This window comes from Megascapheus bottae, chromosome 10 (genome assembly GCF_031878675.1).
Source record: "Megascapheus bottae isolate mThoBot1 chromosome 10, mThoBot2.hap1, whole genome shotgun sequence".
In the NCBI taxonomy this organism is placed as follows: domain Eukaryota; kingdom Metazoa; phylum Chordata; class Mammalia; order Rodentia; family Geomyidae; genus Megascapheus; species Megascapheus bottae.
In genome coordinates this window covers 61,227,273-61,239,626 of record NC_143518.1, presented here as the reverse complement: position 1 = coordinate 61,239,626, position 12,354 = coordinate 61,227,273, and the positions used below count along the sequence as shown (strand labels likewise).

Below are 12,354 nucleotides of genomic sequence, written 5' to 3'. Positions count from 1 at the left end.
GGAATCGTATTTGTGGATGTTATAAACACAGTGGGAAGCATAATTAAATTCTGATTCTTCCTCTTATGGATGATGTGTGTTAGAACAAATTATACATTTCTGCACCTTGGGAGATTATCTACAAAATGGGAAAAGATAACAGAATTTTTTGAGCTGATATAAAGATTAATAACACACATAACATGCTTAAGCAATGATTGTCAGATCCTAAGCTCTCAGCAAACACTCCCTGTCTTATTAGAAATACTCAATTCAATATTACCAACCCTTTCAATGTGTATTCTGTGTTTTGAGTAACCATAGGCAAACTAGCCCATGCGCTCACTTGTGGGGATATAGGAAGACAACCCTAAAAACTTGCATCTGTAATTTGCCAATGTAATCTCCACATGGCTAGGTAAGGGCTGATGCCATCACAGTCAGTCGCCAGAGCAGCTGGCCGGCAGCCTTCTCTCGTGCCTAGGGGACTGAGTGGTATTTCAGATTAGGACAAAACTGAGACAGCAGGCTACCCATTATCAAACCACACATCTGGGCACCTGTTGTTAATAACCATTGGACTTTTATATTCTTGCAGTACAGGAACAATATACTAGTTTTCCCATGAGGAGTTAAATGAGGTTGAAATGTGTTAATCCACTTTTATGTCTATTCACAGAGATTTACAAGACCGGTTAAGTGTGCTCTTATAATAACAGTTTGTCATAATGAGGCTGTGTAAGTCCAAGGAAAGCAAGCCAAGAACAAGTCTATCCTTGTTTCTTAGATTCATTATGATTATTTTTTTGGATCTCTGCAAAGTCCACTCCTGACACATATTTACATACTGTGAAAATTGGAAGTAATACAACTCCAAGTTCAAAAATTACATTCACAGAAGGAAATTATTCTCCCTGATTAAGACACTGGCATAATTGAAATAATACAGAACCTAGAGGATGCTTTGAAAGAAAGGGCAAGCCAAGGCTCTAAACAGGTGGCCTATGAGCCAGTTCCTCACAGATGAGCCAACCCTGGCAATCAGGCCTCTGTTACTGTTCCTTTGATGCTTCTATGCTAGAAAGGAAAAAAAATGATCAATTCAAAATAATGGCAAGAACTTTCGCTGTCCCTGGTCTCTTGGTCAAGTTCTTCAGCCACTTGCTGGAAGTTTCTCCCTGAATTTTTTCCAGGCAATGAGGACATTCCAGACTCTCCCCAGTTCACCTGCACCTCTACTTCCCAAGCTGAAGAGACCCATGAATTCAACACCGTTGGTGCAGAATCTCATTTAGTTTACATGGACATTTTGTTTTTCCGATCTGTGCCGTGGTTCTTATTTCCCTTCATTTTATCATACAGCTAAAACTAGACTTGTGAGTTTGCTTGTGTGGGTTATAGCCAGTTATTAAGGAGTCAAAGTCAGAGACTTCTCACCCGCACCCCTGCTGCTGTTTATATAACAGCCATGAAAGGATCTAGCCGTGTGAATGTTCTCTTCTCATTATGGCCTCTTGGTTCTCAAACACCTTCTTCAAGTTGGACTTCATCACTATTTACATTTATCTACAAATATTCCAGTCACCTGATACTCAGGGATAGGGACAAATTATGAGGATAAATTCATCCGGGTAAAGTTTTGGACTGGAGAGCTGGGAGATGGCATGCGGGTGAACTTCAGCTCACCGTGAACTAACTACCGCTCTTGTTTATTAGCACACACATAAATGCTGAACTCAGAAAACCACAGAAACTCAACATGAGACATTAGAAAAGTTGCAGTCTTAAAAACCAATAAGGCCATTTGGCTGACTAAAGTAAAACTCATAATTATTTATATAAGGGGGCAAACTTGCAGATTATATGAAAAGCAGAAGTATGGTATTACTTATATGTTAGGTTTAGACCTTTAATATTGACTACATTAAACAATTGATATATTCAGTGTTCAGCCTGCATCAAATAAACATCTTAGCATAGTTTGCTTGTTGAGATTCACTTTGTATATTTGCTTACAAGTTAAAAAAAACCTCACACTCACATATCACTAGTGTCACAGAAGAGTGGGGGCCTCCAGGCGCATCTCTACCCGAACAGCACAAATGGTTCTGAAACGACTTCAAGTGCATTCCTTCCCATATTCCCCACCTACACCTGCACCCAAACAACCAGATTTCCCATACTCCCCACCTACGCCTACATCCAAACAACCAGACCTCCCACACACCCCACCTATACCTGCACCCAAACAACCGGACTTCCCACATACCCTATCTACACCTGCACCCAAACAACCAGACCTCCCACATACTCTACCTACACCTGCACCCAAGCAACCAGATTTCCCATACTCCCCACCTACACCTGCACCCAAACAACCAGACTTCGACTTGCGGATGAGACTTTTGTCATTGCTCCTATCCGCCCTCACCATCTTTGAACTCTTACCTCCAAAGTCTGGGGACTCCATTCTGAAGCTCTGCATAAGTCCTGAGCTCCATTGTCCTGTTCTGATCTAACTCAACTCCTGTCCCATACCAATTACCACCTGACGGTACTGAGTGTGATAAATGTAGGCCTTGCTCTCTCCCCCACTAGCCCTCCAGAAACACTCCCTATGACCGTTTTCCAGCTTCACCTACAATCAGCTTCTCCTTTAGTTTTAAATTTAGTACATTTCTTTGAAGTGCCCCAAACCACTTCCTAGCCAAGCGGAGGAAGAATGGTTCTCTTCACCATGTTCCTCTGTTGGCAGTCACAATCACAGTCCACTAGGGTATAATCCTAGCCTGTTATCCTAGCTACAAACGCCATTCAAAATCAGCCCAGAAAGGAAAATAGGTGAGGCTCTAGAGCCACTAAACCACCAGAAGGCCAGAAGTGGGGCTGTGGCTTAAGTGGTAGAGCACTAGTCTTCAGCAAAAAAGCTCAGGAACAGTGCCCATACCCCATATTCAAGCCTCAGGATGGGCCCACATAAGCAAATACATTTTTTTAATAATGGTTCTTTCTATAACCATAAATTCTTTGATGATCAGAACTAGATCTATTTTGTTTATAATATTATCCTAGAGTACAGTGTACTTCTAGATTGTTTTTATGTTTGAAATAGAATAATCTAATCCAAATAAGAATATTACTAAGTGGGATGAAATAACTTTGGAAAGAGAAAAGATCCAATTCTCCACAACTCTACAGAACTTTTTCCAGGGAACTCTTAAGTAGCCAAAATAGAATTGACTTTACTATTTTAACAATCATTGTAACCTATTCATACTATGGTATTCTTCCAATTTTATATCAATTCCACCATTTTTATTACTTTGTTTATTGGTAGATGCCTTTTTTAAAAATCAGCCTATCTCAATCTCCTTTAAGATTTTCCACAGTTGCCTTATATTACATTTTAGTTCCTAAACACCTTGCCTAAAACTCCTCTTTATTTGATAAGATAGCTCACATATTATCCTACTTTTAAAAAGAAGTTGAACAGAGTATGATAATAATTTGTTATCTGCACTCAATTCATTCTATTCAATGGGTCAAAATGTTTGCAAACATATTTTTTACTTAAATTGTAAGGTGATTAATATATGATGATCAAGATCACTGAGAAAAAAGATTAGCAATTTTCATGACCCATTAAATTATGTCATGTTCAATCAAATATGCAAAAAATTGGAAGAAATTGTCTTTCTTGATCATCATCTTTGGTATTGCAGAGAAAAATCTTAATCTAAAATTCAGAGAAAGTACTGACTTACAACAAAGATCTTTATGGAAGATATTAAATATTGCTTAGAAAATATTAACTTAATTTCAAGTATTTATTAAAAGCAACTGGCATAATTTCACTGAAAACTAATAAGGTTTTCTAAGCAAGAATGATGACACTGGTTATATATAAATGCACTAATATGAAACAGGTGAAGTATACATGACAAAACGATTTACAGATCCTCAAAACTTTTAATAACCAAGAACATGAAACGTAACAGCCAATAGAAATACTGTGTTCACTTTTAACATCACCAAGAAAAAAACATAAGACCCCATGAGCTAGATACTGGTACATGTTACTACATGCTGTTAATTTAATTTGGGGTTTGCGTTCAAAACTGAAGACTGAAGCTATCCGTATTTAGCCTTCATATTCAAAATGTCCCATATTTTCTTTAAACTATACTTCTGCAGAAATTAAATTACTGACAGAAAATGTAAATCGTATATTTTTAGGTTCATTGGTACAATAACTTAAGTTAGGCAAAACCATTTTCCTGGTCACTCACCTGGAAATAAATTTTGACTCTCATTATCAAGACTGAGTTGAGCTGGTAGGAAATTGGTAGAAACTAAATTTTCTCTATGAAGTGTTACGTTTATGTACAGAAGGAGATCACTACCTTCTAACTCCTCTGTCCAGGGTTTATTGCATATGTATTTACAAAGTTAAAAAACTTAAGACTTACAGAAAGCTATGAGTAATGAGATATGTAAGCCACATAAAAAGAGGCTATGATAGTTATTTAGAGGAATCAGACTTTTCAAATAAAACCTAAGTGATCTGAAAAGTCACATTTCAATGTTATTCAAAGGTACTTATTCAAAGAGGGGAAAACCTTATATATTGCCTTTAAAAATGTCAGCATTCTTGGTTACAACAGAAAAATAGTAGTGAATTAGGTATATAATTTCTCTGTATTCTATGTAATCCACTGTATGGATTTAAATCCAGGTATGCTGTTGTTTGCTTTTGTGTAAATACTGGGGCTTGAACTTCTGACCTGATTATTATCATTGAGCATTTTTGTTCAAAGCTTTACTACTTGAACCACAGCTCCACATCCACCTTTTCTGAGGTGAATTGGAGATAAGTGTCTCAGTCTCACAGTCTCACTGGCTTTGAACCAGAGTCCTCAGATCTCAGCCTCCTAATTATAGACCTGAGATTCCAGGGCCCAGCTTACAGTTTTTACATTAGTACTTTCAGTTCATGGGTTTTTATCTCCTTATTTCAGGATACTTCTCTTTATGCTATTGATAGAGCAAAAAAGAAAAAGTCATGAGACTTGAATCTCTAACAATAATTATTAAATAATTTTAATAACATGTGCATTTGGCTGGCCCCACTCTAAAAGTAAAAGTTAAAAATAACATTTGCATTCATTTTAATAGCACTCAAAATGTTTACAATGTAGTTTCTGGCCTGAATTGATAAATTTAAAATAAATACTTTATTGTAAATGAATACTGTTCAAAATAATATAGAATTATTGCAGAAGATAAAATTGATGACTGATAAAAAAAATGCCTCATCTGGTTTCTTAAAAAACTAAAAGCAGAGACCTATCAGAAGAAGAGATTAAAATGGCAGAAAAACATATGAGAAAATGTTCATCATCTATGGTCATAAAGGAAATGCAAATAAAAACAACCCTAAGATACCACCTTACCCCAACAAGAATGGCCAAGATTTTGAACTCAGACAATGACAGTTGCTGGCAAGGTTGTGGAGAAAAAGGAACCCTACTACACTGCTGGTGGTATTGTAAACTAGTTCAGCCACTCTGGAAAGCAGTGTGGAGGTTCCTTAAAGAACTGAAAATAGACCTTCCCTATGATCCCACCATACCACTTCTGGGCATCTATCCTGAACATCATGACCCAGGATATGATAAGGACACCTGCTCAGCTATGTTCATCTCTGCACTATTCACAATAGCCAGGCGATGGAAACAATCCAGATGCCCTACTGCAGATGAATGGATACAGAAAATGTGGTATATACATACAATGGAATTCTACATAGCCAACAGACAAGATAAAATAATGGCATTCGCAGGGAAGTGGATGAATCAAGAGCAAATCATATTGAGTGAGACAAGTCAAGACCTAAGGATCAAAAGGCGCATGGTATCCTTAATATGTGGCTATTAAATCCAAAGAGTACAAGAGCGAGGACTCAATAACTGCATACCCAATGCTATGGGTATGGTAATGGAAATACAAACATAACTATATAGACATAAAAACCTATGACTCTATAGACATAATGTTTTATTTCATAAATTAATATGTTTCTATGACATACAAACCTTTAGCCTAATTGTGATTAAGTTCTAAATACTAAGTCCCAGAGATTGTAATTAGAGATTCCCTCCTTGAACACTTGTTTGTTAAACTTGTCATTTAAAATATGATGTAAACATAAGCCATATAATGAATGATTGTTGTTCTTAAGGTACTATGTTATCTCTCATCACTTTTGCTGTCCCTTGGTTATCTCATATTGTTACACTATCTCACTTTGTTACCTGATATATCGGATATATTTGTATTTGGTTATCTGAAATTGGATAGGGAACGGGGGAAAACAAGAAGAGGGGGGGGTGGGGGGGAGGGAAATGGGGACCAAGACATGTGAAAGGGTATCAATGTATGTGAATTAATGCACCATCTATCTGGCAGATATCATGTAACTCTTCTATTAATTACAATAAAAAATATATGGAAAAAAGAATCAAAGAAAAAAAAACTAAAAGCAAACCTTCTTTATGATCCCGCCATACCATTCCTGGGCATCTACCCTGAGCATCATAACCCAGGATATGATAAGGATATCTGCTCAGCCATGTTCATCTCTGCACTATTCACAATAGCCAGGCAATGGAAACAACCCAGATGCCCTACTGCAGATGAATGGATACAAAAAAATATATGGTACATATATACAGTGGAATTCTACATAGCCACCAGACAAGATAAAATAATGGCATTCACTATCATGTTGAGTGAGATAAGCCAAGACCAAAGGAACAAAAGGCACATGCTCTCCTTGATATGTGGATATTAGGTCCAAACAGTACAAGAGCAATGACTCACTAGCCGGGTACTCAAGGTTATGGACATGGTCTTGAAGATATAAACAACTACATAGACATAAAAATCTATGATTGGGTGCCGGGAGTTTGGCCTAGTGGTTAAAGTGCTTGCCTAGCATGCACGAAGACCAGGGTTCGATTCCTTGGTACCACATACATAGAAAACAGCTGGAAGTGGTGCTGAGGTTCAAGTGGTAGAGCTCTAACCTTCAGAAAGTCCAAGGACAGTGCTCAGGCCCTGAGCTCAAGCCCAGGACTGGCCAAAAAAAAAAAAAAGCAGGACGTGGTGCTGAGGCTCAGGTGGTAGAATGCTATCCTTGAGAAAGTCCAAGGACAGTGCTCAGGCCCTGAGCCCAAGCCTAGGACTGACAAAAAAAAAATCTATGATTGGATATATACTCTATAGACATAATGTTATATAGAGTGATATGTATATTGTATATGATATGATATTGTATAGACTGATATGATACATATAGAGATTCCCTTCTTGAATACTTGCTTGTTAAAAATGATATTTGAAATATGAAAAAATTGCCTTGTATGAAAATACGAAGCCACTTCCCACAATTTAATTTTATTACAGAGAGTAATACATTTTACAATATATGGCTCAAGAGGTACAATATCTTCTGAGCAAATAGAAGACCCTGAGTTCAAAACCCAGTACTATAAAAAAGATTAAGTAAAAATTACATAGGGAGATATACACCCACACACATGCATACACAAACATACAGACTTCAATATAATGTTTCACATACTCCAAAAGTACATAAGACATATCATTGAAATCTTTTCCTTATTTTATAAATACTTCCTAACTGTTCATTGACTTGTACTCTGTTGAAATACTTTTATGGTTCCAGTCATAGGAAATTTGCTGATATTACTTTTAAGTGCTACCCTTAAGACATGAAAAATACACTTAAAGTTATTACAGTTAAAACAACTGACCTGGCTTTTAAAAGATGAGAACCATCTTAATTAAATGAATGTCCTACTGCTTTATGACTATCACTAAAAAGCGCCACTAACAATCATTGAAATTAAACCAATTTATCCACATCAAGTACAGTGTTCCATACTTTTAAAATGACTGACTCACGATGAAAGAGAATAAAGGCTCATATGAAGTGTCTGAACATTTTCAAAACATGAGACCTATCAGTCTTTTCTCTCAATCTTTGTTTTATAAATCATAGAAATATTAAAAGAGAATATCATGATTTAAACAGTACAGACTTAGTCACTCTTATCGGAGAATGGCTTCTATATGAAGCCTGTCAGACTCAGCATCTACTTGCAAATGCAAATTAAAGAATAATGACAACACAAAAGATTAAATATTGTAGTCAGAATATTTTGGATATCTTGGGCCATCTGTAATATGACAACTTCAGCTATTATATTTTCAAGTCTGCACTGAATACACTGTCTACAAATGATGAAGGGTGCTCTTCTTGTCTGAAAATAGAAAGTTTACCAAAGATATTCCATGACGACCTCATGGTAACATAACCAGCATTCTGGGAGACATTCACCTCCTATTATAACAAGAAACACCTGCACACTCCTATTTTTCTATGTTCTTTTCTGTAACCTAACTTAATGAGAGCCTGAGGCAAAGCAAGCCTTCAAATGTTAGCTGAATGGGTAAATGGCCATTGAATACATTCATAAAATGGTGGAAACAGGTTTGTGTCTTCTACTCAGGATGCCAAAGAAATGAATGCACACAACACGGAGAAACACCTCCCAAAGGCATAGGAAGAGTTCTTATTGTGCGATTCCCAGGTTTATTTCATAGTCTCATAGCACCAGCACTCTGTGCTCGATTCTCTGCAGCATTAAGTCTTCCTTCCCTGATGTTCTGTTCAGGAAAGGATGCAAGACAGCAAGTGAAGGGAGGGAATTATAGGAGGGTTTGGTTGTGATCATGAAAAGATACAGATTCTGCACAGATTGCATCCGCATTGCTCCTCTGATAGAAACACGATGCATATGTTACCTGGAGGGTGGAGGAGGGAATGCTACCTGCTCAAAGGTGGCACATGTAAATTAGGTGACCTATCTACCCACATTATTTTGTAGAAAATCTATGGTGTAGAAAATGTACTTCCTCCAGTATGTGAATGGGTTTGTCTTTATTTTCTCTTTAACCATCTCCCTCATATCTCTGTCTCACGCCTCACTGATTTTTCTCATGCTAGACAACCAGATCCTCCAAAGAGGATGCATATATATGCATGTAGGGGTATATGCTTTTGTAGATACATAGAGAGAAAATGTTTACTTCCTTTCAACAATTGAACTGAGGGATGAGTTTCAATTCAATGTGTTGGGCTGGAAATGTGGCTTAGTGGTAGAGTGCTTGCCTCACATGCATGAAGTCCTGGGTTCAATTCCTAGGTACCACATAAGCAGAAAATGATGAACGTGTCACTGTGGCTCAAGGGGTAGAGTGCTAGACTTGAGCACAGAGAGGCTCGGGGGCAGTACCCAGGCTGGCCCTGAGTTCAAGCCCCCAAAAAGGCAAAAAAAAAAGTTGATACCTCTTAAAGGGTAAGGTAGACATTGTAGAAAAGTAGACACAGCCTCAGCAACATTTACTTCTAGGTTCTAACTCAACACTGCAGACAGCCATGTTGATGTCTACTTTGAGCTAGGACTGGAGCTTAAGTACTTTCTTCCCTTGGAAACTGTTTAACCCAAATCGTGGCAGGAGAGCAGCAGGGAACTGGAAGGCGGCAGGGGCAGCTAGAATTGGAAGTGACTGGCTTTCACTCTCAGTGGACCCAATGTGTGCAGAGCATTCTTCAAATTACCCCCAGCGAGAAGTAAAAGAACCAAGGTGCTAATTACACATCTCTGTGTTCATTCAGTGGCTCTCCAGTGGCGTCTGCACCCTGCAGACTGGTAAGTGTGTGTTAGTGGAGGGGGCAGGAGTGGGGGGGGGGGAACGAGAGGTGGTCCAGGCAGAAGGACACAAGCAAGGACCTGCAGCATGATGTTAAGTACATCTGTTGGTGAAAACTATCCACTGGGACAGAAGACCGCTTCCTATTCAACTCAAACAAACGGAGGCACTGGTGACCTGATTGGAAACACGAGATGACTGTGCTTAGTGTGGGGTTGGGGATGGGGGGTGGTAATAAAAACAGAACTGCAAACAGCACATTAGAAGAAGGGAAGAAGCCACATTTCAAAAGAACGTACATTCTGCTAGGTGCCATTAAATGATTCGAGTCAAATGGGCTGGGAGTGGGGGAAGCTTAGGAGTTTCCTGAGAAACTGGACTCACCGAGATGTGTATTTGAGTTACCTTTGCCCAAAGAGAAATAATACCCAAGATGGGTGTGTACTTTCTCCGCCCCTGAAGGAATTCCCTTAGCCTCAAAGTCTGCAGGAGCATTCTGGAAATAGCATGCTGCAGGGATAACGCACCTGGCAGGCTTCGAGGCGGGACCGTCCTGTCCTCTCTGCACCTGTCACAGCACATTCCTGAAACACTTATACATTTCATGGATGAATGACTCCCCCAAACCTAGTCACTAAAAATGATGGACTTTATTGCCATGGTAAATGTGGATTGATCCCCAAGTTCAAGGATAGGGAGTAGACTAAACTTTCCTAGAACACTTAGATGACAGTGCAAAACTTTCTACGATGCCAATCAATGACTCATGTGGGTCATGTGTAACTAACCCACATTCTCAATTACTGAACTCTTTCCCCAGCACCCCTAGGAAAAAAAATGAGGCAGCAGATGAACAATTAGCATCTCGGATGTGAAGCAGTCCAGAGCATGTGTCCATGCGCCTCTCCCAGTCACAGGGCCAGCAGCCGGGGTGTGGAAACCATTCCTGAAAACAACGTTCCTGGAGATCCGGACCCCCCGAAATGACGTGGAGATTCCGAGGCGTGAGCCCTGAGCGGGGCCCATGCGCCTTCGGAAGACGGGAGCCCCACTCGTGCCCGTGCACGCGTGCCTGGAGCCTCCCGTGTCCGCAGGTAAGCAGAAGCCCATGCTGGGGTGGGGTGGGGGTCCCCGAATGGAGAGACTCCATGGCACAGAGCCGGTCCCGGGGCGCGGGCCAGGGTGAAGCCCCGCCGTGCTGGCTGTGTGGGCCAGGGCTGGCGCGGGGTGAGCACGGCAGGCCCCACGGAGCACCCGTCCGCGACGCGCGGAGCCGGCCGTTCTAGAACTCGTGGAACTCAGGGCGCGCTCGCCAAAGTGGTGGGACGAGACCCGAGGGGCACCAGACCCGGACCCCACGTCCCGCGGCGCTGCGTTCACGCGCGGATCCCCCCGGGCGCGTCACACACAATGCACTTTTACAACTCGGGGTCCGCGTGGCCACGCTGACCTCTGCGGGGAAGCAGCCCCAGGTGGCGGCTGCGGCCAGGCCGCCCTTCCCCGGCCCCGCGCTCCGACTACCTGTTACACGCCCGCCCCGGCCGGCATCCGCCCGCGCCCCCGTCCCCCCACCTCCTCCCGGGACCGCGGGGACGGACGCGGGGGGCGCCAAGTTTTCCGTGAACTCGGCCGCCCGCGCGCGTCTGCGGCGGATCCACCACACCTAGAGAAAATGACGAGACGCCGGGCTCCGCGGCGCCCCGGCTCTGCCCGCACCCAGCCCCGCACCGCACCCCAGCGCCGCTCCCGGAATACCTGCCGCCCAGGCATGGCGGGTCCCACACGTGGAGCCCGGGGGACTCCCTCGCCCACCGCCCCGGCTCGCTGCGGCCAGGATGGAGAGTCGCGTGGGGGCCCGCGCCCCGCGCCCCGCGCCCGGCCTCCTTTGTCAGCGCGCCGCCGACCCCTCACCTGTCGTCGTTTTGCCATCCCTGGTCCCCCAGCAGCAGATCCCGGAAGCGGTACCGGGGCGGCAGCGGCGGCACCTCGCTCTCCACGTCCACCATCCTGCCTCCCGGCGGGGAGCCGCCCGCGCCGCGCCCCCGGCGAGGAGGGCGACCGGGAAGGGCTCCGGCCGCGGCGGCGGGGCGGGAGGAGGGTGCGGAGGGAGGGCGGGCTTCCAGCGGGGGGAGGGGACGGAGACGACGCGAAAGCAAACCCCGGAGCCAAAAGTCCGCCTGAGCCCGGGATCCCCACGGCCAAGGAGCCGCCCCCGGCCGGCTCGGCGCCGCCTCTGGTCCCCGGGACTGCGGGGGGCGGCGGGAGGCAAAAGTTACTTCGCGGGGGGAGGACGGGGAGGAAGGAAAACGCACGGTGCCTAGAAAGAGGGGCGAGGCGGGGTGCGCGCCGCGGGATGCCGAGGGCGCCCGACTCCGCGGGGACAGCCCGGGCTCCCCGCGTGCGCCCCGCTCGGCGCCCGGGCAGGCGGGAGCCCAGGCCGGCGCCACCCCCTCCCAGCCCCCGCCAGCCGGCTCGCGCCCCCCCTCCCCACCCCCAGGCTGCAGGCCCAGCCAATGGGCGCCCCCTCTTTAGCATAGCTCGGTGACGGCACGGGGGTGCCCCGGCACAGCCAAT

At 43.5% G+C, this 12,354-nt stretch overlaps 1 protein-coding gene across 7 annotated transcripts in view; it reads right to left on the bottom strand.

The window, feature by feature from the left end:
- Window positions 1-11,869, bottom strand: part of Kcnt2 (potassium sodium-activated channel subfamily T member 2) — a 267,206-nt gene extending 255,337 nt beyond the window's left edge. For all 7 annotated transcript variants that reach the window (XR_016536895.1, XM_090341474.1, XM_090341480.1 and 4 more), the window contains exon 1: window positions 11,692-11,869. Coding sequence is in view for 6 of the 7 variants with exons in the window: in XM_090341474.1 (XP_090197600.1) it covers window positions 11,692-11,786 (95 nt within the window). In the remaining variant the exon portion in view is untranslated. The remainder of the gene's footprint in view (window positions 1-11,691) is intronic.
- Between the last annotated feature and the right edge of the window lie 485 nt (window positions 11,870-12,354).